Source organism: Pangasianodon hypophthalmus, chromosome 11, assembly GCF_027358585.1.
Source record: "Pangasianodon hypophthalmus isolate fPanHyp1 chromosome 11, fPanHyp1.pri, whole genome shotgun sequence".
In the NCBI taxonomy this organism is placed as follows: Eukaryota; Metazoa; Chordata; class Actinopteri; order Siluriformes; family Pangasiidae; genus Pangasianodon; species Pangasianodon hypophthalmus.
In genome coordinates this window covers 17629053-17654524 of record NC_069720.1, presented here as the reverse complement: position 1 = coordinate 17654524, position 25472 = coordinate 17629053, and the positions used below count along the sequence as shown (strand labels likewise).

Below are 25472 nucleotides of genomic sequence, written 5' to 3'. Positions count from 1 at the left end.
GAGAGATAGATAGATAGATATACACACAATTTTTTTATTTTTATTATATAATATATATATATATTTGTAGTGCGCTGTATGTTTAATAGAAATCCATTTGGGCAGCAGCCAGTTTTGTACAGGAGAGATCTAGCGCCCTCATGTGGTAAATTAGCACATTAGCCCCCTCATGTGGTAAATTAGCACCCTACACACGATAAGCTGTCCTTCCCTTGAAATACCCCAAAAGTTAATGAACAATTGGTCTATTTAAAGGAATTCAGAGTCTGTTTGGCTCCACTACAGTAAAGTTTCTTGTCTTTTTGTTTTGACAGAACGCAAGGTTGAAGTATATATAGGAGTATTAGGCTATTTTGACCGCTAGCCAGCTCACTAGCCAGAACTTGGCATCCTGTCAACAACACCGTTCTCCTCTAGCCTACCAAAGTCCAAGTCACTGTCAATTTCTAAGCATAAACAAGTAGCGGGCAGCTAATACATGGTGGCATAAGACCTAAATATATATTTATTTTTAAAAAAGAAAGAAAGAAAGAAAGGAAATGGAAGGACTAATTTGGTTATTTGCAGTGGGGTGTTTGGGGACTGTCATGGCTACACATCTGTCGCCTGTTCCCTGTGATGAGAGAAGTGTGATAAAACTCGCCCGACTTGCAGTAAATTACATCAACGAGGACAGACAAGAAGGATACAAATTTGCCCTCAACAGAGTTTTCAACGTGCATGTTCATCCTCAGGTTGGTTATCTTCCCATAAAGTAAATTAATCTACAAATCCAAAGTGTCTAAACACGGGTTACGTTTGACAAAAGGACACTATCCTGTTGTATAGTGTAGTATAGTATAGTATAGTCAATTAACATGCATGCATTCACATGCTATTATACTATTTACACTATTATACATTATATTATAATATTATACATTATATTACATACTATATTATACTATTTAGTATGCTAGTGTGTGTGTGGTTTTAAGGAGAAGATTGGACTAAGTATAGTTGACTTGAACTTTTCAGGGTATGATAACCTAGTCTAAACTATCCTGGATTTATAGTATCATGGTATAATTGTATAAACAATTATGCAACACTTGTATTGAATGAAATGGAGACTATTTAGAAAATGATACACTTTTGCAATGCCTATTTGCAATAAACTATATTTTTTTTCATTTGACTCACCCTTGTGGAAAAGTCTCTGTATACACATCCTTGTGTTTATAAGAGAAGAAAAACCAAAAGGAAACAAAAAGATAATGGTTCTTCTTTCTGAGAAACATATTTTTGAGTTTTGCAGAAAAAAAATGTAACACTATCAGTATTTATCACGTTGTGGTTATAAGCTGAAAGTGAGTGTGGCTGCGAGAAAAAGCCACAGAAAATGACAAAATTCTAGTACAGCAGTGTGCAGAGCTGATTTAGCCCAAAATAGACTTTTGTTTCATTTAGTTCTGATCAGCAATGCCTTGATATCTTTTGGGTATAAGCGTAATGATCGTGCTTAGGAGTGGCAGCAGAGGTAGCAAAAGAGTTTAGTACTGCGGTTTAGTATGACATACTATTCGGTTTTGAACAAGGGCATTTATTTAGAGTTTTGTACTCTATAATGAGTTCTTTAGAGTATCTGAAAAGTATCTTTTTTTTAACCTATGTACATGGTATTTAGAAAATGATTTAAGGTATATAAAGGACCGTGCCTTAACTTACTGATTTGTTTCAGGGTCCAGCTGGAAAGGTTTACTATCTAGATTTGGATGTCCTGGAGACCAAATGTCATGTCCTCAGCCGAAAATCATGGAAGCGCTGTGATATAAGGCCCTTTATGGAAACAGTAAGTCTGCTTTTCAACACAAGGACTGAAACAGATCCCAGATCTGAGCAAAAATTGGCCAGGTCATGGTTGATGAGTGATATTTATTTTGACAATGGAGTGTTCAAGATTTGTGATTCTGCATTGCTAACCACACACCTCTTCTGTGCGACTGTGGGATGAAAGTGAGATGGGGATGTCCCAAATCTTCTCCCCCCCAGCCTCTGTTACACGATTATGATATACAGTGGCTTATATAAGTATTCACCCCCCACCTTGAACATTTCCCCGATTTGTACTGTTACAACCTGGAACATAATTAAATACTTCATAGCTGTTTGATGAAAACAGACTTAATGTACTGTAAATTTCACCATCATTACTGTTTTCCACCAAATAAATAACAGTAAGTTCTGAATGGCCATTTGAAAACGAAAGGGTGGTCTCTAACAAACTCTGTGTTGGCGAATACTTCAATCACAACTTTTACATTTTTTATTTGAAAATAAATTAGAAAATTATATTGCTCCCCCCACTTCAATATTATGGACTATTTTGTTTAGATTCATGGCATATAATCTCAATTAAGTCAATTTCAGTACCAGGTTTTAACATTACAAAATGTGGACAAGTTCAAGGTGGATGAACACAAGGCACTGTAACTGTCATAGTAACATCTAGCGCTTCATCAGTGCACAGTTTTTTAAGATATTTTTGGTTGGCAGCCTGTTCTCAACCCAGCTGTTACATTAAGGTGTTTAAAAACCCCAGTGTCTGGTTGTACATGCAAGAAGATCTATAGTCTCTAACTGTATACCTACAAGGTAGATAAACACAGTAGGTGTGTCTAATAAAGTGGCGAGTAAGTTTTTACAAATGGTGGATGTAGACAGGTACTTAATAAACTAGAACTCAGTGCATATGTATGAGAGTCTCTCACAATGAATGTCTATTTTCAGCATCAGGATACTGGCTATTTTACCTTTGCTACAGACAATTAGAAATGGGGCCTTTGCTTAAAGTTAAAAAACAAACAATTTGCTAGATATTAACTTGTTCATGTACGCCGTCCTTAGTTCCGGTAACAAAAGTATTTTTACAGATGTGAACCATTCTCTGGAGCGTTGCATGTTTATTTCCCTAAACAGAGCTGACGCAAATGCAGCCTATTTCTCATCACTTCTGTAACGAGTTCATTATTGCTTAAATGGAAACAAGGTTGTGGTTTTTTGCTGGTAGCAACAAACTAGTCCAAATCAGACCAATGAATCGGACCAAATGTTTTAAACGAATGGTAACAGCAATGTAATACAGCCAGGAACTGCTCAAGAGCCTATAAAAGCTCATCACAAACTATACATTTTAAAAGGGACAGACAGGAAAAACACATTTTTTTTGTTGCTTTGCTTGCGTGTGACGTTTGTTAAAATTTATAACTGATTTTTTAAAAACTGTTTTTTAGCAAATCTCTGGGAACTGCAACACTACCATTCTACAAAGGCCAGACGGCCTCTCCTACCTCTACAGCTATGACTGCACCCTTGTACCAGGTCCTCAGATCAAGAATCCAAACAATTCACTCATGGACTACATTTGATTTTTTTTTAATATTATTATTCGAACAGTCATGGTATTATAATGGAGCTAATTAGTCTCTCTCTCTGTTTCTCAGACCCCCCTGAAAAGCTACAGCAGACATGTCCAGACTGCCCCCTACTGTTGCCTGTGGATAGTGACAGAGCCGTGTCCAGTGCTAAGATCACTCTGCGCAGCTACAACGGTCAGAGCACTCTGCCTGTACAGCTCACAGTGGCAGCTATAACCAGAGCCTCCCACCAGGTACTGCATTGTCCCATTATCCCACACACAAATGCAGCACTGAAAATGTCTGGTATTCAGACTATAGGGCTGAACATTGTGGAAGCGATCTTGTAAAAGTGGTCATGTTTGATCATCGCTATTTATTACTGCATGTTGAAAACATAAATTAATCAAAAAAGAAGCAATAACCAAGATATAGAAAAGTCAAGGGGAAATTTCTTTCCACAAGCAATCATGATTGCACCATTTACTGAATGAAAGAGGTTGGTCCCATATTGATGGGCTAAAGTTTTGTTCGTGGATAAGCTCAACTGGATATTGTAAATTTGTACCTAAGAACTGCTGCTGTAATCATAAAGACTGTTCAACGCTAAAGACTATCCCAGGACACGTATTCACAATATACTCAACCTGAACATCCTTTCAACACACTTAGTACTATTTCACTTTATACAGCTGTAAAAGAGTAATGATTTATAATCCCACTATCTGGTGTTACGTCTGAGCCTTATTCTTCTCAAGGCTTCTTCATCATGTTGTGTCAGGGAGTGTTTCCTTGTTCTGATGTCTCTGGCTCACTCATTATTGATCTAAATATACATCCGGATTTCTGTAAAGCTGCTTTGTGACAATGTCTACTGTTAAAACCTCTATATAAATAAAATTGAACTGTATTGAATATATATGACAAATATACATGATTTTCCATTTACCCCAAGACACTATTTAGTGTGTGGCGAACAAGCAATGGAAATCTGTTTCACGACAAATCTATTATGTAATCTAATCTAACCCTACATACGTCTTTCAGATGACATTGTTCAGTCGATTCAGTCCCTACAGCGTGTAACTAGTGTAAAAGTGACAACCAAGTAGCCAGTTTGTTAACACAGTATTAGGTTACAATATTAGAAGTGAAAGACTACAAAATATACTAAGGAAAATGAATTATTCCAGTTGCCCCAGATGGCAGCCCCCATAACATTACAAGATTCAGCTAGACACTGAAGTTTGGTTTATTTTTATAGTCATACTGCTTTTTAAACATGGCAGGCAGGTTGGTCTGACTTTTTGGACATTTTGGTTTGGAAGCTGTTTGAGGCAACTGTGGGGGTTTATTTTTAAACTGGAGTGAGATTTTTTTTCTTTCTTTCAAGTGCTAAGTATATATCCATAAACTAAATATATTAATAATAGTTAAATATTACAAAGTCAGAGATTTCAATTAGGAATCAGTTCATGAAGGAAGTATTCATACTTTGTTTCTGTATTAATCATCAAACCGTGACTGTGATTTCTTGATGTATGATATTTTTTGTGTCTTTTAGTGCAGTTTGAAAAGACCAATAGGTTTTTATGACAATTTCTTGTCATGAGATGCCCATAAAATAGCAACAATAACAACACGAACATGAACAACAACAACAACAATAATAATAATAATAATAATAACCCTGCCACCCAATATGCTCACATACTAACCTGATCTATGCTTCTGTTTTCACTTTCACATATATTGTACAGACCTCATGACACATAGACACATTTCACAGCTGTAATCTTTAGGTGAACTTGTTTAAGTTTCAGGAAAAGGGCATGTTATTAGAAAAAAAATGTAAGGAATAAAACACAGTGAGTTACTTGTGCTTGTGCTTGTGCTACCTGTTTCCATAGCAGTATTTTATTCCTTTTAAACCAGAGCCAACAGTTACAGATTTTTATTAATAAAGAATGACACGTCATACTTTTTATCTACTTATAGTTACATTTAATGTTGTGGAACATCCGTGTAAGAAGTTAGTTCCTGTTATCACTTACGTTTTAGCAGCTATAAATAGTTGTTCCTTCATCAGACTGTTTCTTCTTTCTGTTGATGTTTCTAAGACAAAAGGAAAATGCAGCCTGTGCCAGCAAAGCACAAAATCTTGGTGGAAAACTCAAAAGGAACAGCTTTTATCTTTTACTGTTACAGTGCTGACAGTAGAGACTCCAAAAATGTTAAATAAATGTCTCCTTACAAAGAGCTTCACCATATCAGCATTTACCCATTTGTAAATAACAACACATTAAATCTGTTGATTATTATTATAAATCCCTGTAAATTTGTTGTTACTATAGAAATGAAAACATCCAGCCAGCACTACTTTCAGACTTGCTGATATAGAGAATTAATCAACACCTTTTGACCAGTCAGATACAAGAATTCAGCTACTTTGTGGAATAATCATTTTTACAGTGTAATCCAGGCATCCATGAATCAGTTTAATAAGAAATGTGGTCGCAGTCTCTAGACACAGTTTAAGGAGAACAGTTTTAGAGTATGAGAAATGTAGTGCATGTTGCCTAAATTTATACACAGTATCTATCCTTTCTTCATAGGTTGCAGAAATACAGTAATACATTAATACAGTCATTACTGGTCAAATTATTGTTGTGCTAAACTGTCTAGGGCTAACGGAGTTCTGTTCTCTTATCGATTAGGTCTCTCCAGTTGCAGCCAGTTTTGTTGAGTACACTGTGCAGGAGTGCTCTGTGCCACCAGTGGATGAAGCTTTGTGCGTGCCAGCAGATGCAGGAAAAGGGGTAAGCACTAAAAACGGCCATTATTACCACATTGCTGTTAACTATGGATATTCAACATTCAACATATTCAATTGTTACAGCATGTATAGTTTGGAATATGGCTACTTTTATAAACATGTGAAAAGATTCACATTTATAAGTCCATAGAAACTTTAAATTCTTTGTTTTTCCCAGACGCCAACATCACTTTGGGTATCTCATGGTGCATTTTCCCAAGTTGCTATTTGTTTTTGTTTCAGCCCATTGGTTTCTGTGGCGGGGCGGTTTTTGGCGCTGAAGCTACCCCAACCAACGTTAAGGTGTCCTGTGAAATATTCCACCCTCAGGTACCATAAATATCCCCTTTGTTTGTCAGCCTTGTTCCCCAGCTCATGCTCTATAAAAGTTTATTTTCTTGGAAGAGAAAACTTTCCAGCTTGGAAGCAATAGCGAATAAGATCCAGATGGAGCCGATGACAGCAAAACAACACCCCGAAGGAGTCTCCAGTGAGTCAGCAGCATCAGAGGGTGAAACGAGGGAGCCAAAACTAACACAGAAACTCCCTTAGACCTCTTTTTGCCCCCACTCACCCCACACCTCATCTATCTTTATTTTTGTTCTTCCCTCGTTAGCATCTTTCTCCATTTGTAAGTCAGAGTCTTCAGTATTCATAACTACAAGCAACATTCGAGACAACACTAGCATTACAGGTTAAATGCAAATAGTATCAAAAATGTAAGACATGAATAATTTACAAACCTTTGGATCGTTTATGTGATTCTGTGCTTTTTAATCCGAAAATTTGGGTCTTGCTATTTAAGGTCATATGTATCAAGTATAGCCATTAACGATGATGGTAGTGAAAAGAACTGTTCGAACTGTCCACCCTTTTATGAACACGTGCATGGCTTCTTTAAATGTAAACTTGCATACAATACTGACATTATTAATAATGTGTCGATGACCTTATTAAATCATGGTCAAAAAACTTAATTTAACAGAGCGTCCACTCTGTTCGGTCTTGTAAGATGACGTAAGTTATAAAGTTGGTCATTACACAGTGCGGGAGCAGGGCCAAGCTAGCATAAAATTGAAATAAGTTAAGGAGTTTAATGTCTTTTAATATGATGATTTTACAATGATTTTATGATGATTTTACAATGTATTTTCCATCACAGAGTGGATATGTAATGGTTGACTACATCAGACTACCAAGACACAAAAAGTAGACATTAAAATGTAGGGCTCCTCACCCAGCTTTTAGAATTATCCCATTGAAAAAATATCAGTTCCAGGGTATGGTGTCATTGTAGAACAAATAAAAAAAATTAGTACAGGCAGACATAACTGGGTGTACACTAACCATGCAAAACATTCGTTATCATTGTTTAAGGTAATGTAAATATAGAATTTTTATGGAAAGTTAGGTTGTAGAAGGAAGAAGTCTGGAATCTAATATACATAGAAATAGGACAAATACTGCCAGGGTCATGGGAAAACCTGTAGTGTTTGATAAAAGTGACAAAAGTGTAAAACGTAAAATTTTTAAGCTAAACTGCATTATGTTTAACTTGGACTGAAGTGCAGCAACATGTAATAATGTACCTTGTTAATTGTTTTAGCTAGGATTTTTTTTATAAAATGGGGACCAGAAAGGCACCGCATTAGAGGAATAACCCAAATGCACAAGGCAGTATGGGTAACCCAGTACACATTTACCACACAGATCAGCAGGGACTGAATCAATATAATCTAGGTACCATAACTGTGCTAGGGTGTGGATATGCAACATAACAGCTGGTGAATGAATGACTCCAGTGTAGAAGATTTTAATGTGCAATAAAGTGCTGGAGCAAATAATGGAATGATGGATTTTGTTCCCTCATTCTGTAGCACTCTTGGAATTCTGTTGGCAGTGATGCCGGCACCCAGCAGGCGGAAAAGCCCAGCCCTCAACCGGAAGTGCAAGCCCGTCCTCCACTTCATGATGTCCCTGTCCCCACATTTCATGACACCAGTCCAGGCGGACTACTAGACCCTGTTCAGCAACTTCTTCCACACAGCCCCAATCCTTATCAAACATCCAGTGAATCCAGCGAGTCTTCTTCATCAGAGGAGATTGCTGGTTCGGTTCGAATCACCAGGCCCCCGCTGAATTTCCGCTATGTGCCTTCACGCCAGAGGAGAGAGGCATCTGCGGTAACTATCAGTCCCACTTTCCTGGCTGTGTTCCCCAGCATACCGTCTCCTTTCCGTTCCTGCCCTGGAGCATCTCGCTATACCACTGCATAATAAAGAATCTTCATGCTAAAGTGATATTCATGCTGTGATGGTACCAGTATACAGTCCAGTATATACATATATTGCCATAAACAAAAGCAAAATCCTTGGTGAACCTGTCTAAAGAAGCAACTGTACTCTATTCCCACAGCCATTGATTTCTACATTTTCCATTCTGGTTCTGCAAAGCACTTGATTTGATTTTTAAAGCATGAAAGTCTAAAGTCTTTGTTCTGACAATTGTCTTGTCTTATCACAATGTTTTTTGTTTAAAAAATAAAAATATATTTAAGAGACAGCTCCAAATATATGTTCAATTCAGTTCAATTATCTGTATTGTGCTTTTAATAATAAGACAATGTCACAAAGCAGCATTACAGAAATCCAGATGTGTTAACTATGGCTAAATTCCACACAATTTTAAGTGACAAGACTTGTATCAGCTTGTACCAAAAATGTTTATTTATTGTTCGATTTACAGCAGAGAGGAAAAAGCCATTACAGTCACATATACAAGTACAGTACAGTGAAATTCCTTTCTTTACAGCATGTTAGGAAGCTGGGGTTAGAGATAGAGCGCTCCTGGGGCAGAGAGGGTTAATGATTTTGGTCAGGTTCCTAGCAGTGACAGATTTGACAGAAATGGTGAAATGGTCATTATAGAATCTAAAACTCAATATTCAGGAAAGCTACACAGTCACATTTTGCTGTTAGCTCCTAAAAACAAAAGAGCTAGAATTTCTTTTCTTACTCAACATTTTTCAGTGATGTTCAACATCATATTAATGAGAAATCAAATGTAGAAGAAGTGAAGACAGCAAATGTGGACTCCAAGTTCCAAAATGCAACGCAGCTAAACGATTTATGTAATATTAGAAATGTTTTTTTTTTTTTTTTTACTGGGGCATGTGTGGCGCTACCAAATATGCAAACTTGTTTATAATTATTAATATTATTAATTATTGCTACTATTTGAATATTAATAGTTAATTGGAAATCTTCAATATAATCTGTGTATTTACAACTACACTGAACACAGCAACAGTTCATTACCTCCAGCTTCACAGTGCAGATAGGAAGGCCAGAAAACAGACGGTCATTTACACTGTAGAACAAATAATCTTTTGACTCTTCTTTCAACATCTATTTGCATTTGGCCAGTTGTTAAAATCTCACCTTATTTATTTTAAATTCAGATGTGTAGGAGTAGAAATTGTGGTGGCCCTTCAAATGACATTTTCTACTATATTCTGAAAACTACTTTCCTAAACTGAAATATGTTTCTCTTTTACATGTCAATCTCAATCAGAAGTAAACTTTTGACAAAGTAAAGATTTCGTTCCAAATCCACTGAAAAACACCCCACACACCTCTACATTTATAATCAAATTTACATATGGAAAAACTATATTATTGCCGATTTTTAAAAAAAAAAGTTTATAACTGGAAATACATATGTTCTCCTTTTGCTTGTCAGCATCATCCACATCAGGCTCTGTCTCATCACCTGAGGTGAAAGTCTCTCACCACATTTAAACATGAGCCTCATCTTCACTCCACTGATCTCTGTTCAAACTAACAACAGTGAGGAAATAATCACCGATTCAGTAAGTCAGTTCTGTTCAGTTGAATAAATTTCTTCTTATTAATGTCTTTTTAATGTGTATGTGTATATAATGTGAAAATAAAAACATGCAAATATGTGAAACCCCAAAATTTCACATGTGAACTTCTTCTGACTTTTCTGTATGGCTTTTATATAGCACTTAAATAAAAGATGTTGTTTTTCACCATATCAAATATTCTATATCCTTTTCTAATACATATTTAATACTTAAGTTCTTTTATTTCTTAAAAACTTAAAAACCTTTTTGTCATGACTACGCATATTGCATCATATAGTTAAAACATTTAAAATACATATTTTATTAGTAAAAAAAAATATTGCAGGCCTTTTTGAGATTCAACATAAATATACAAAGATAAGAGCTGGTGTTGTGTTTATATGACACACTTTTCTACGAACAAGACAATGTCTTCTCTATCAGCACAACTCTGAAGAACATTGCACTAGGTAAAGATGTGCTTTGTTTGCTAAATCTTAGCAAACATGCATTTGCTCCATGTGACACTGCCTTATCTATCAACCATGTGAAGAAATCTGTAAACTAATGTACCTTTGGGCTGTTTTTTTAACCTTTCTCCCATCCCCATGTCCAACGACATACAAGTTAATCATTTACACCAACTCCTTTGAGAGGATTATCCACATTAACAGCGGTTCAGTGTTTTGTCTGATGATGCTGAAGTGGTACGTTAGTCTAAGGAGGTCATTTCTTTAGATTAACTGTGGCCTTTTGAGACTTGCTCACAAATCTAGATCAGAGTCTTAGCCTAGACTGATTGTTGGCTCAGTATTAAAATAATTGTAATAATATTCCATTGAGATTATATAGTAACCACACCACTATGTGGTCCAATGGTCCATCCTCTATGCCCTCTCCAAACACTATTTGTTTTTGCCCTTGATTGATTTGGCAGCCCACATAAAACTGTTGACTCTAGGCTCTTTATTCTATAAAGCACAGAGACGGTGACCTCGTAGTCTCAGTCCCATGATTGTGGCTTGACACTGAGCTCTACATTGTGCCATGAGAGAACTTTTGATTCTAGCAGTGCTGTGCCAGGGGCTGTTTGCCACCAGCTCCCCAGTCTGCAGGATTTATGCAGACAAGGCCGCTGCTGATGAAGCCGTCTACCTCATTAACAAACTACACCATCATGGATACAAGTTCAAACTGGACAGCTTCACACTGGACAAGGTGAGTATAACTGAAGACAGTGAACAAAAAAGAATTTTTAAAACATCCTATGTGCCTGTATTTGTGCATCATAAAAGTTTACATACTTTTAAATGACCTATGACCCTTTGCAGAGTCTTCCAGGACAGCCTTTATGTCTAACTCAATTGACCTTAACGTTAAGTGAGACCAACTGCCATATTGTGAACCCCAAGCCTTTTGATGAATGCGAGGTCAGGAAGGAAGCTGACACGGTAAGCTTAAGTTATAGCCTATTTGTTACTTCATTGCAGTAGCATTACATGTCCTTCCACTAAATTTACTTCTTTGCCTCGAAGCCAGTAACAGCAAAATGCAACGTCTCTTTGTGTGATGGTGGAGAAAAACCAGGCATTGCACGTTTAGTCTGCGATACTGAGCCAGGTATATCAGCTACTTGTATCATATATTTCTTTTTGTTTCAACACCACAATTTAATTTACTAATTTAAGCAGGAATATTATAAATCTGGCCTTAAATCAGCTGATTGGTGATATATTTTATGGTGTTCACCCAGCTTCAAGTGAAGAACTAGTACGCAGGTGCCCTGATTGCCCGACTCTTCTGCCTTTGCATGATCCTGAGGGCTTGGAGAGTGTAAAAGCTGCCATTGAGAAGTTCAACAAGGATTCCACCCAGACCTCCTACTTTAAGCTATTGGAAGTTGGTAGACTGAGGACCCAGGTAGGGACAGTGTATCTGATGAAAGTCAATGATACAATACAATACAAGCATGATACAATAAGTATGTATGTATAAACACAGCATGTTTCAATTTTTGATTCAGTTTTCTGAGAGGGTGAGGTGAAGTATCTATCCCATTCTACAGTTTGTACAGTGCTTTTCACTGTTTGCCTTTCCAGTATAACATGGCATTTGGAATGTCCCACTTTGCTGAGTTTGCCATAGTAGAGACTGAGTGTCCAGTCAGTGTGAAAAACGAAGAAAAACCTGCTTGCAAGCCAAAATGCTCGAATGAAACTGTAAGAACACTCATTCCCTTAAAGCTATTTTCTCTTTATACATAACTATAAATTAAATAGTACCATGTTATTAGAAAATGTTTTTTCTGCCTCTTAATGTGAATGAGTATATAGCATTAATGTATTTCCTCTCATCCTTAAAGCATCATGGATTCTGTAAATCCACGCAACTTGGAAATGGTGACTTGACTGTAGACTGTGAGATTTATGACATCCAGGTATGTATTGTTTCATTTTTTAAACTTTTATATTAGGTTTAAGGTATTTTTTTCTAGCTATAATATACATTATAATTTTGTTATGCTCTCTAACAGAACACAACACAGCACCCACATCCTCCATTCCACCGGGGAAAGCACTGTAGACACCATGAAAGACACCGTCCAGGGCACCATGAGCGAGGAGAACATGAAAGTAAGCCGGGGCACCATGGGCGAGGAGAACATGAAAGTAAGCCGGGGCACCATGGGCGAGGAGAACATGAAAGTAAGCCGGGGCACCATGGGCGAGGAGAACATGAAAGTAAGCCGGGGCACCATGGGCAAGGAGAACATGAAAGTAAGCCGGGGCACCATGAACGAGGAGAACATGAAACCCGTCCAGGACGTCCCACACGTCCTGGTCAGCCTGACCTTCCAGAGCATGCCCCCATCGGTCCAGGAGGCCATCCATTCTGTTTTACTCGTACACTTAGAGGTCCTTTCCATAGAGGTCCTCCTCATCATGGAGGCCCTCCTCCTCATGGAGGTCCTCCTCATCATGGAGGCCCTCCTCCTCATGGAGGTCCTCCTCATCATGGAGGCCCTCCTCATCATGGAGGCCCACCTCCTCATGGAGGCCCTCCTCATCATGGAGACGATGACCATAAGAAACCTCACCCTAAGCTCACTCAACCACCACAGCAAGGGGTGCCCGCCGGTCAACCTATCCCTCCAGGATCTGAGGAACGCCTAGATTTCTCTTTCCCACATTGCCATGGTGCTGTGAAAATACCACCATCCATCCATCCTATCTGCCCATTCCCTCCTTCATTCCACAGGAGGGGTCATCATTAAAACTGAACTTTGCAAGAGATTTTCTTTCATACAATCTGAACTAGAAATGTTAAACAAAACTTAAATTTAATAAAATGAAGCTTCTGGTTTACATTATGCTACAAGTGGTTTTGTTAAACAACTGAAATGGCATATGCAATAAACCTCCTATATTACCATCTAATCTGATTCTGCCTCAGTCATTTATTATTAATAAATACAGCACAAAAACAGATCAAATGTTGTCATAGTCTATTCAAAGCAAGTCAAATCACTAATGTAGGTAAGTGTTTTTATTTACTGAAAACAGCATGATAAGGATGGTAAGACATAATGCATAAAGAGCAATGCATTGCAGTTGGGATTAAATATACACTTACTGTCCAATTTATTAGGAATACCATACACATTCATGCAATTATCCAATCAGTCAGCAGCACAGTGCATAAAATCATGCAGATACATCAGGATCTTCAGCTAATGTTCACATCAAACATCAGAATGGGGAAAAAATGTTATCTCAGTGACATTGATCACATGATCTTTGGTGACAGACAGGCTGGTTTGAGTATTTTAGATCAACTGCTGATCTCCTGGGTTTTTACAAACAACAGTTGTTTTGTAAAAAAAAAAAAAAAAAAAAAATCCATCCTACAGGTGGAAACGTTTGCTGATAAGAGATGTCAAAGGAGAATGACCAGACTGGTCAGAACGCACAACACACTGAACCTTGAGGCGAAATGGCTACAACAGCAGAAGACCACATTGGGTTCCACTCCTGTCAGCCAAGGAATTTTGAACAGGAATAGGAGAACAGAAATTCTAACTAATAAGCATTAATACATTCAGTGTTTTAGGATAACTAATGAACCAAAAATTGTTTTTGGTAGTAGCAACCTGGGGAAAATATGCTTATTCTATTTATTTATTAATCATCTAATTTATCTATTTATTTTCAAATAAAATCTATTTAATCTATTTATTTTCAAATAAAATAATATTCTGAAAAAAAAAAAAAAATCAACATCCATGTGCTGACAGTATTTATTTTCTTTGCTGCACAACTTTTGACAAGTGGTAACTGCTTCAAAACCAATTAGTCTAGCCTTATTACTAAATCAGTTTACTGTACTGGTTTAATGAAATACTCATTACTTTTGAACTGCAAGCAGTGGAAGCATTCATGTACTCTTTTGTTCTCATATAAAATATATCCTAAACTTCACTAAACTCTGTTTACATTCTATGAAGGGTAAAATGGAACCGTAGTAGCATGTAATTATAATAAAATAGTGTTACTATGTTTCCTTTTTTTTTTTTAAAGTTAATCATAGAAGCGTCCAAACACTGGTTTTCTAGGTTCCTGATATAAAAATGAAAAAAAGAAAAAAAAGAAAATTAAATAAATAAAAATGTTATGAGTCAATGGAAAGTTGCAACAGCCACCAGTATCCCCTCACTAATCAATTGTTTAAACATACTCTTTGCTCAGCGAGTTGAAATAGCTGGGACAATGAGTGGATTGCGGCTGTTTGATTGATTAGAGCTGTATGTGATCACGGGGCCTTTCAGCGAAGAAGAAAAGGAGCTTTGTTGACCAACTGGGAGGTCACAGAGACCAAGGCTGCTGCTCCTGGGGTGGTCATAAGGGACTATAAAAGTTAAATGCTCTTTCCTTGTTGATCAGCAGTGTGTAGGAGATAGATGCTCCACCATGAAGCAGTGCATGCTGTTGTTGCTGGCGTTTGTGTGCGTCCATGGTGCCCCTGTAGGGGTCCTGCCACCAAGTTCTTGCAATGATGCAACCACTGCCTTTGTTGCTGGAGAGGCTATAGACAAAATCAACCAGGATCGCACCACTGGTTATGTCTTCAGCCTGGAACGTGTCAGCAATGTCCATCAGACACGCCACGTGAGTTTGCTTGTTTGGGTTTGAGGTTATATAATATGCAGGTAAATACAGGTACTCATTTCATACCCAGGATGAACTGTATTGTGTATTCTCAAGATTTGTTGTCAGAAATCATTTTTCATTTACAGGGTGAAACCGGGGTGGTGTTTTATCTAACAATTGATATCCTCGAGACCAAATGCCATGTCCTCAGTAAGAAGAGTTATAAGGAGTGTGAGACTTGGAGCTTTGGTGAAAACCCGGTATGACCGCTCTCTCTACTCCATTCAAGTTTCCATTTAAAAGTAATTTAATCACCAAAGGTCATAATGTATGTTTTTATGTTGTTCTACCCAGGTGTATGGTCAGTGTAAGGCTGTAATGTATGTAAACAAACCTCAAAGAGTCTCTCGTCTCTACAAATACAGCTGTACCATCAGACCAGGTAATGATCAAGTCTTTCTCTTAGGCCATAAAATATACTATCACATAAATCCTTCTATATTAATGTGCCAACTAGAAGATGATCAAGAAATAAAGAAATATCTGTTTTATTTTGCAGTCTCTGCCTCCAAAATCGGTAAAATGTGCCCTGACTGCCCAATTCTGATCTCGTTGGATAATAAAGAAGTGGAGAAGACAATGAAGATGGGTTTGGAGAAGTTTAATAAGGAGAGTGCACTTCCAAATTACTTTGCTCCTCTTAATATTACAAGAGCAATCGCACAGGTAAGAACCTGTCCAAAAATAGGAAAGAACATTTTCAAAAATAAAGTAAGAAAGATGGAAAGAATGAAACAGTACATTTCCTCTGATGTTTTTTTTTTTTAGCTTGGTTTGATCACTATGTATAATGTGGAGTTCACCATTCAGGAGACAGTTTGCTCCAATAAAACTGATATATCTGAGGCTTCAAAATGTGACATAATGACCTGCGAGTTTGCAGTAAGTATGAAGTCCTAAAAGACACTTTTTATTCATTCAATTGTTGAAATAAAAAAAACTGCATGACTCTATTTTCAATAATATGCAATACAATGATCAAAACTCAATTTGGTATATTAGACTAAGTTTAAAAAAACAACATAGAGTGTAGCAGTAAAGTCATGTTTTTTGTTCTCAGCACAAAGGATTCTGCAGAGCCACATACAGTCGCTCCAGTGGTGATGAATTAATTGAATCTAAGTGTGAAATCTATGAACCTCAGGTAAAAGACAAAATTCTTTGAACTACCAGTATTTTGTAATAAGGAATTACACTTGTTTTGCTATAACTGTTGCCTTAATTTATTCTTAAGGCCGCAGAGGAGGAAAAGAAGAACCATTTACATGGTGGAGAGACAGACCATCATCACGAGAATATTGGTGGTGCATCCCATTCACATGACCACACTCACGATCACACACTCTCCCATTCCCATCCAACTACACACGACCATGATCACACTGCTGACCACAAACATGATCACAAGCATGAGGGTAAGCATGCCCACGATCATGATAAAGATCATGGGCACCACCACACCCATGAGCACAGTGAGGGACATGGTAAAGCCCATGGCCATGCACACTCTCACGAGCACAGCCACGATCATGACCATGTCCATGCACACCACGGCCAAGCCCACAACCACACACAAGACCAGGGTATTCACCCCGCCCACCACAACTATGGACACGCCGAAGGTGAGACACACGATCATGATCACGAGCTAGCACTGGACCATGAGCACAAGCATGGACACCTCCACGAGCACGAGCACCATCACCACCACCACCAGCACCAACATGAAACCACCGTGAGGAAGCCCGAGGGAACTGTCCAAGTCCTCCCATCGCTGGATAGACCCATGACCCTTCCTGCCGTCCCTGATCTGCTTGAGAAACCTGACACGCCCACCGGTCTTCCCATGCGCCCTGACCCACAGATACCAGGACAGATGGAGCCTGTCATTGGCAAATTCCCCAAAACTGTATCCCCCAACTGCCCAGCGGAGTTCAAGACCAACGACAAGCTTATAAAGGATGCCTTTGCTGAGGATCCAGTCTTCAAAGTCAAGCCAGCTGCATGAAAAACTTCAGAAAAGACTTTTGATGTTCATGCTGTGTAGCTCATACAAAGAGTCATGTGATCAGTGCAATAAAGCATGTCTTGAAACCACTGATTGGTTATAGATAATGATTATTTTGTATGCCTCTATAAGCACAAACAAAATATAATACCTTTACCAATATAAATTAAATAAGAAATAAATTCACAATTTTCATTTTGAATGAGTGTGTAATAATAATAATAATAATAATAATAATAATAATAATAATAATAATGATAATATATTTTTTAGAAATCAGTGGTTCATAATAGATGTAATTTGCTATTCTCAAATAAATGGATAAATAATAATAGAAATAATGGGGAAAATAGTCTTTTAAAAATCAAAACACCATGCCATTATAGATATAATTTATTATTATTATTATTATTATTATTATTATTATTATTATTACAAACACTTGGTTATAACATTTTCTGATTTATTCTGAATTCCTAAAGCTAAAACTGCCTAACAGAGGAGTCTAGGGGTTCCTTGGATCTCGGAAAGTTAGATTAATGGCAGAAGTCAAAAGTATTTTACTCTCTAAAAACGTTAATGCTCCTATCAGTAGTAGGAAATGTAATGTAGAGCACAGATATAAATATAGCTATAGTTAGAAATAAATATTTAAAAAGAATTCAGGTGAGTAACTTCAGTGTAGTTTCATAATAAATAGATACCATGGAAATATAAAGGTCCATCTGACCTTCTGGCAAAAATTAGCTCTAATGTTCTAAATATGTCATCAGTTCCACTGAACATACAGTATGTAAGTAGTTTTATACCAGACTATTGTTTAAAAGTCGCTGCCTCTAAAATTATTGCACTGTACCCTGACTGCCCAATTCTGATCTCATTGGTTAATATAGAAGTGGAGAAGATGATGAAGCTCTTCTAACACATGTCTAAACTTGTTTTTTTTTTCATTAAAATATGAAAATATTTAATTCTATCTATAGGCGGACATACAACAGTGCCAAACACAGGTCTCAAAAAGCACAAAAAGTGGTTGTGTTAATTTAAAACAAGTTTAAAAACAAAGTATTCAAATCCTGTATTCATATTATATTAGAAAACATTTATAAATTGTTATACAGTTTATATAAATACCCTTAATAGCCTTATTGATTATTATAAGTAGGATTTTTTATTAAGCATGAATATAATGCCAGGTTATGTGTCACATTATAATATGCATGTATTCATAAGAACATTGTGCACAGTAATGTTGTGAGACTGCAGGGCTTTAGATAAGTATAGATATGTATATGTATGCATAGTGCTTTGTAAGATATTATGCATTAAAATTAAATTTCACATTTAAAAAAAATTGCTTCCAAAACTTGATAAACAGAAGAGGTTTAATGCATTAGAATTTGTGGTGCAGATACTATACCAGAGTCTGTGTTATAGTGCATTACAACTTTAGTGTGTACAATGTTCTTATAAAAGTATATTATAATGCTTTATCTGTCATTTTGCTTCATGGTGAAGAACTGCCTCATTAGTAAAGATGTGGTGACAGCAAGGAAGGCTGTAGTGCTGTGCAAAACGAAACATGAATTGGCTAAGCCAAGAAGAAATAGTAGCTGCAGTTTGCTGTGAATATGATATGGTCGGCGAGTGAAGTAAAAGTAGGTCATGTTTGAACCCAGGATCTATACTGTATGCGTACAACAGCAGGGGTCAACAGCAGATAATGCTCCTGTTTGCTGATGGGTGCAGATGAAAGTTCAGGGTTTGCTCTGTGACAGGGGAGTTGAACACACATCTCCGTCCTCTCTCCCTCTCTCTCTCTGCTCAGGTTCAGCTGAAGCAATTATACTGGAGAAAATGGGAAAAGTACAGTTCATCATCCTGTCACTGATAAGTTTATACTTTCACAGTGCCACTACAGCTCTTGTACCAACAGGATGCCTCGACCCAAGTGTTGTGAACGCAGCGGAGGTGGCACTGGACCAGATCAATGCAGCCAGAAAGGAAGGGTACATCTTCTCTCTGAACAGAGTGTATGATGTCCTGCAAGAGGCAAAGGTGAGTTACTGCTGCTTAATTAACTTTTAGTCTTTTAGTCAAGTGATATGTAAGGAATAAAACATAACGCGGCATGCTGTTATAGGAAAATAATCAATATCGGGGTGGTGTCATGGGGCTTGACAAGAAGCATGTCCCAAAGTATTTGGTTCCTCTAATACCACTGCAAATTGGCAACAGTTACAGTAATTAATTGCTGTTTTCACTTATGTTATAGCAGCTGTAACACTGAAGACTCTCCCACGGAGGAAAAACTTTCTAAGAGTTACAAAGCGCTGACACTGGAACCTCCTTCCATAAATGTTAAATAAATATCTCCTTACAAAAAGCTTCAGCATATCAATGATTACACAATTTTCTTTTTTAAATAACTATGTTTTAATCCATTTATTAGTCAATTCAGCCAGCTCTACTATCAGAGCTGTGCTATTATAGAAAAATAACTAACACTTTCTGACCAATCAGAATCCAGAATTCAACAGCACTGTGGTATAAAACAAGATCATATGTTGGTAACTTATTATTAACTAATTATTTTGTTCAAAGGAGGAAAGTGAGAACCTTTTACGACTGATAATAGATGTGCTGGAGACAAAGTGTCATGTGATCAGCAAAAGAAAATGGAAGTCATGTGAAATCAAGGATATCGCAGATGTTCCAGTAAGTCCTCACACAACGTATATGTTGATTTTTATATAGTATATATCAGTACTTTGAGCTGTGCTATATTATGGAATAGCCATGCACAGGACCTTATCAAATAACATGTAACGGGAAAATGATACATGTCAACTTACAAATACTTTAGGTCTTCGGAAAGTGTGATGTATCTGTCTTCATTCAGACCAACATTACTTTACATAACTTTAGTTGCACTATCCAGCAAGGTAAGTTAGGTTTCAGTTACTGTAACTATATTTTAACCTAAAACGTTATCTTGATTAAACAAAAACAATTGCACTCATTTCCAGTTCCTGCTGCTGCCATCGTTGATGTATGTCCAGATTGTCCAACAACAGAGAGCCTGAATGATCCGATCGTAGCCGAGACAGCAAATCTTTCTCTTGAAAAATTTAACAAAGATACAACCATGTCTAATTATTTTATTCTACTGAATATAACAGGGGCGAAAATGCAGGTATGTTTTATTCACCTTCTGTAAGATTTAAGCATCAAAATTTTGATTCTTCTCAGTTGATATCATGATGACTTTTCTTCAATAGTGGGTTGTTGGTCCATCCTACTTTGTGGAGTTCACCATACAGGAAACAGACTGTGCCAAAACACTGACTGATGTAGATTGGACTCAGTGCCAGCCAAAGAATGGGACACATGTAAGTAACACAGTTAAAATTGATATACGCTCTGAATGCCTATCAATACTTAATACAATACTTAATAATACATATTCACTTCATCTTTATTTTTTTTTTAAGATGAAGGGCTTCTGTACTGGATCACACATTACTTTTGATGATGACCCTGAAGTGAAAATTTCCAAAGAGGCCAGCTGGATCAGTGGAACACACACTACTATTGAAGAAGCTAAGAAAAAACTTTCCACCAAAGTCAGCTGTTCACTTTATCAAGAAATGGTAGGTGTTCATCGGGTATAAGTGATTAATGTGAGGAATAAAACACTACAGGGTGTGCTGTTATAGGAAAATAATCCATGACAGGGTGGTGGAATGTGACCCGATGTGAAGTTGACTATTTTCCTATAACAGCATATCCTAAAGGGTTTCATTCCACTTATACCATTTGCCAATGATTACAGTTTGTATGATTTATTAATGTATGACACATCATGCTTTTTAATGATTTATAGTTATGTTTAATGTTGTGTATCTTCCACGAGATAAGTCAGTTCCTGTTATGCTTCAAGTTATAGTAGTTATAAAACAGTGATTCTCTTACCTGCTTCTCTTTTTTCCTCTCTCTTTAAGTTAATAAGACAAAAAAAAGAAAAGCTTATGTTACCAAGAAACCAAGTCTTCTGTCCTGAAGATGTTCCAGTGATGGAAAACCTACTGACTGTTACAAAGTCCTTGTCTATAACATGACTTCACCAAGCAGACATTTTTCTTTATATAACAACACGATTTTGTGGCGAGTCTATCATACAAGTCTCTGAATGAGAAACAATAATAGATTAGAATGAACACATTAATATAAACCTGTCATTAGAATTACAGGTGGAAATATTTTCAGAGCTGTGCTGTTATAGAAAATGAATCAGCGCCTTCTGACCAAAGAGATTTGGGAATTCAAAAACACTCTGGTGTAATAAGATTTAATTCTAGCTTTATAGGGAGATTGATGGAGTAACGGTGTGTTTTTGGTGTCATGCAGCTCGATAATGAACCAGGGAACGGCCACAGGACAACCAAAAACCCTCCAACCATCCAAACTCTGTCTGGGTCTGTGCTGGTTCTGCCCCCTCCACCCATCCCAGCGCCCCCCAGAATACCTGCTGCTGCTCCTAACTGTCCTGGAAAAAGGAGCCACAACCTTGGACTAAAGTCACTGAAACTATGAATAAAGTATCACGTACCAAAGGTCACTCCTCACTATAAAATGTTCCACTACTGTCATACAACACTATATTTTCTGGAAAAGAGAATAATAACACAGCACATCCACGAATCTGAGGTAAATGGATAAAGATGATTTGAGCATCACCATAGCAATAGGCTACTTAATAGATGACTAAATAAAGTCATATCCCTTAGAACTGAATGGAGCTCTTGTCCCCAGCAAAAAAAAACCAAATAAAATAAAATAAAATAAAATTCTGTCTTTTATTTAGGAAAGCATTATTGTATATAAAAATACAAAGGTTACAGCATCAGGATGTAACAATACAGTTCCTCTAAAACACAGGTGTAGAACAGCACATTCCTGTTGATTCAGCTGTATAAAGGAAATGCAGCCTGCCTGCAATAAAACAATTTGTAAAAATGTGTTGCCTTGTGTTTCTTCACTATAATGGGTAATTCCCACTATATTATAATATAATTCCCACTATATTGTATTGTATTGTAGATTTATGTCATTTATTATTATTATTATTATTATTATTATTATTATTATTATTATTATTATTATGTGGCAATTTAAAATGAGTTGAAGCACACATAAAAACTAACCTTGTGTTCACTTAAAGGTGCTATATAGTTTATGTAATACCTTTATTATGCTTGAAATATTATGCTTGACTTATGTAAAGATTTATACAAAATCAGGCTACATATTATGTATATTATTCAAGCTTCAGTAGCTTTCATATGACACCAGCCCCACTCATTATGTTTCAGTCAATCATTTTTAGTCCCCAGGACAGAGACTGTGTTTATTTAATCGTTTGAATTTTAATATCTATGGTTTCAGATCAGACACAGTAGAACAAAGCAGATTGAATGTGCACATCAAGGTAGCTCAGAAGTGCTCGCATACCCGTGGGGTCACAAAGCCTAGTTTAGGAAACCTTGCCTTAGAGATTTATTTATTTTTTGCAATGTTTAGATAAAATATAAATAAATGCATACAATCCTAAATTAAATTAAGGTTATCAGTGCCATAAAAACAAAATTCCCTTAAGTTTACATATGCTCGATTCTTGATACTGTGTGCTGTTACCTGGATGATCAACGACTGTTTTTATGTTTCGTGATAGTTGTTCATGAGTCCCTTGTTTGTCCTGAGCAGTTAAACTGTTCTTCAGAGAAATCCTCCAGGTCCTGCACATTATTTGCTTTTCCAGCATGTTCTGCATATTTGACCCCTTTCTAACAGTGGCTATATGATGTTAAGATCCATCTTTTCACAGTGGGGACAACTGAGGGACTCGTACACAACTATTACACAAGGTGCAAACATTCACTGATGCTCAAGAAGGCAACACACTACATTAAGAGCCAGGGGGGTGTAAACTTTTGAACAGGATGATCAGTGTTATTATTTTGTTTAAAGATCTTATTTTTTCATTTAGTGCTGCCCTTCAGAAGCCACATAAGATATTTACATGTTTCCCAGAAGACAAAATAATAACAGTTTACACAGATCATCCTGTTCAAAAGTTTACACCCCCTGTTTCTTAATGTAGTGTGTTGTAATGTGTGTATTAAAGTTGTAGATGCAGGTGAAAGTTCAAAGATTGCTATATAATAGTGGTGCTGCATACTAGGGCTTCCACAACTATTAAGTAGTTTTCCTAGTCAAACATTAATTCAAACAGTAGTTGACCAGTCATGTTTTTCATAGTTAAAGAAAAAAACACTGTTCTGGGACGTCAAACAGCACTTCAGTTAACAGCCGTACACAGGCTACAAATAAAATTTCCAGCTTCAATGCTTTTTATGTCACACTGTTAATGTAATATATATATATATATATATATATATATATATATATATATATATATATATATAATATAAAATTTTGTATACTATATATATACAGTATACAAAATGGTCCTTGATGAAAAGTACTAGCATGTGTGGCAGAAAGAATTTAACATATTTGGTTACATGTAAGAAAATTGCATTTTATGCTGTTTACTTCTGTTCAAATTAAATTTTATCCAAAGACTAAACTTACATTATGATTATTTCAAATAAACTAGCGGAAATTAAAAATTACGGTTTCCTCCAGAATGAATGTGATGCTTAATGAAAATGTGCCACCCTGGTACTTGTCCACTGCAGTCAGCTGTTCAATGTATTGGGTGTGTTTTAAACACGCAATTACTTAAATTGTCCACTCAAACAATAGAAGAAACATCTTTGTCCTACCAAAAAGTTTGTTTGCTTGTATGTTTTTCAAAAATATAGGTACAATAATGATTGACAGGTGACAAAGTTAAAAGCATTGGCCCAGTATTGTGTCCACTTGTCCTCTTTGAGAGGAGGGTGACTGCAAATCAATGCAAGGTTTATCCTATGATAAAATATTTCTATTCTGATGGGAGTGGTTTATTCCAAGATGGAGGTGGGTTCCATCCACAGGGCATGAGGGCTCACTGAATGGTTTGATGGTGATGAATATTATGTAAATCAAGGGTGATCCCCCACCCCCCTCCTTAATTTGGTCTTGGCCAATCCCCACCCACCAGCGAGTTCTCCCCTAACATACAACAGTTAACAAACCAGGGAGAGTGAACACTAACACTTGCTTCATCCAAGATACATGAAGCCAGCAAACCGATCATATCTTTTCTATCTGCACACACTCAAAGTGCTATCCACAACTATCTGAGTACATGACCTCACAGAAACCCCCAAATTGCTAGTGTTGCTGATTGCCAAGGAAGAGAGAGAATGCCATGCCTCCCACCCATAGTGCACGGCCAATTATACTCTCTTGGACTTCAGACCACAGATGCTCACCTGGATTCAAGCTCACAATTTCCAGATGATAGGGCAAACTCTTTTCTGTTGCATCACTCGGGAGCCCAAGGGCAATTCTCGAGTTTAATGGGTTAGCCCCCAATAGAAATGTTGTGTATAATGTGTTTGTGTATTTCACCACCTCCTCCTGCTCTGCGTCTGAATGGGAACAAGCAACCAGACATGTTGAAATTTTTATTTTTACATATTTATATGTAAAGGAGATTTTAGAGGTAAAGAAAAGAATGACTGACTTTTTTCATTATCCCGCTTTCATATGTCTTTGTCCTGTCCTCCCTCTCTGTCCTCACACAATGACACATGCAATATGTCCATTTTTTCAACATCCACATATAGTCTAACTGAATTCTGACCTTTGTATAATGAAAACATAACTTTTGTCATTGTCATGTTATGGACTGGTGCATGTTCTAGACTAGTGAATGTTTTGGACTGTTGCATGTTCTGAACTGGTGCATGTACTGGGGTGGTGCATGTTCTGGACTAGTGCCTGTTCTAGACTGGTGTATGCTATGGAGTGATTCATGTTATGGACTAGTATATGTTCTAGACCGGAGCATGTTCTAGACTGTTACATGTTCTGGCCTGGTGCATGTTCTGAACTGATGCATGATCTGGACTGGTGCATGTACTAGGCAGATGTATGTTATAGACAGGTGAATCAATGCTGTAGACTGGTGCATGGTCTGGACTGGTGTATTTTCTGGATTGGT

At 37.0% G+C, this 25472-nt stretch overlaps 4 protein-coding genes across 4 annotated transcripts; all 4 read left to right on the top strand.

Moving 5' to 3' along the window:
- Nucleotides 1–270: 270 nt before the first annotated feature.
- On the top strand, nt 271–8780 carry si:ch211-262h13.5 (uncharacterized protein LOC571127 homolog). The gene is made up of 7 exons (XM_026930670.3): nt 271–734; nt 1721–1831; nt 3273–3360; nt 3483–3649; nt 6113–6214; nt 6454–6540; nt 8088–8780. The coding sequence occupies exons 1-7, from the start codon at nt 540–542 to the stop codon at nt 8484–8486; spliced, it is 1149 nt and encodes a 382-aa protein (XP_026786471.3). The 5' UTR covers nt 271–539; the 3' UTR covers nt 8487–8780.
- A 2277-nt stretch (nt 8781–11057) lies between these two features.
- On the top strand, nt 11058–13515 carry ahsg1 (alpha-2-HS-glycoprotein 1). The gene is made up of 7 exons (XM_026930630.3): nt 11058–11296; nt 11410–11529; nt 11614–11698; nt 11832–11998; nt 12178–12297; nt 12441–12515; nt 12612–13515. Exons 1-7 carry the CDS (start codon nt 11126–11128, stop codon nt 13350–13352), a joined length of 1479 nt encoding a protein of 492 aa, XP_026786431.3. The 5' UTR covers nt 11058–11125; the 3' UTR covers nt 13353–13515.
- A 1426-nt stretch (nt 13516–14941) lies between these two features.
- Nucleotides 14942–17382, top strand: fetub (fetuin B). Its single transcript, XM_026923404.3, has 7 exons — nt 14942–15243; nt 15372–15485; nt 15580–15667; nt 15785–15951; nt 16054–16167; nt 16346–16429; nt 16520–17382. Exons 1-7 carry the CDS (start codon nt 15046–15048, stop codon nt 17291–17293), a joined length of 1539 nt encoding a protein of 512 aa, XP_026779205.3. The 5' UTR covers nt 14942–15045; the 3' UTR covers nt 17294–17382.
- A 1663-nt stretch (nt 17383–19045) lies between these two features.
- On the top strand, nt 19046–21929 carry si:ch211-284e20.8 (uncharacterized protein LOC563738 homolog). Its single transcript, XM_026924596.3, has 7 exons — nt 19046–19351; nt 19898–20011; nt 20160–20238; nt 20323–20489; nt 20575–20685; nt 20788–20946; nt 21704–21929. The coding sequence occupies exons 1-7, from the start codon at nt 19151–19153 to the stop codon at nt 21887–21889; spliced, it is 1017 nt and encodes a 338-aa protein (XP_026780397.2). The 5' UTR covers nt 19046–19150; the 3' UTR covers nt 21890–21929.
- Nucleotides 21930–25472: the final 3543 nt, after the last annotated feature.

Coding starts and splice junctions, on each gene's coding strand:
- si:ch211-262h13.5 (XM_026930670.3), top strand. CDS start 540: ATGGAAGGACTAATTTGGTTATTTGCAGTGGGGTGTTTGGGGACTGTC. Junction 3,361..3,482: donor TGACTGCACCCTTGTACCAG/GTCCTCAGATCA, acceptor TCTGTTTCTCAG/ACCCCCCTGAAAAGCTACAG. Junction 3,650..6,112: donor TAACCAGAGCCTCCCACCAG/GTACTGCATTGT, acceptor CTTATCGATTAG/GTCTCTCCAGTTGCAGCCAG.
- ahsg1 (XM_026930630.3), top strand. CDS start 11,126: ATGAGAGAACTTTTGATTCTAGCAGTGCTGTGCCAGGGGCTGTTTGCC. Junction 11,297..11,409: donor ACAGCTTCACACTGGACAAG/GTGAGTATAACT, acceptor GACCCTTTGCAG/AGTCTTCCAGGACAGCCTTT. Junction 12,516..12,611: donor GTGAGATTTATGACATCCAG/GTATGTATTGTT, acceptor GCTCTCTAACAG/AACACAACACAGCACCCACA.
- fetub (XM_026923404.3), top strand. CDS start 15,046: ATGAAGCAGTGCATGCTGTTGTTGCTGGCGTTTGTGTGCGTCCATGGT. Junction 15,668..15,784: donor CAGCTGTACCATCAGACCAG/GTAATGATCAAG, acceptor TTTATTTTGCAG/TCTCTGCCTCCAAAATCGGT. Junction 16,168..16,345: donor TAATGACCTGCGAGTTTGCA/GTAAGTATGAAG, acceptor TTTTGTTCTCAG/CACAAAGGATTCTGCAGAGC.
- si:ch211-284e20.8 (XM_026924596.3), top strand. CDS start 19,151: ATGGGAAAAGTACAGTTCATCATCCTGTCACTGATAAGTTTATACTTT. Junction 20,490..20,574: donor TAACAGGGGCGAAAATGCAG/GTATGTTTTATT, acceptor TTTCTTCAATAG/TGGGTTGTTGGTCCATCCTA. Junction 20,947..21,703: donor GTTCACTTTATCAAGAAATG/GTAGGTGTTCAT, acceptor GGTGTCATGCAG/CTCGATAATGAACCAGGGAA.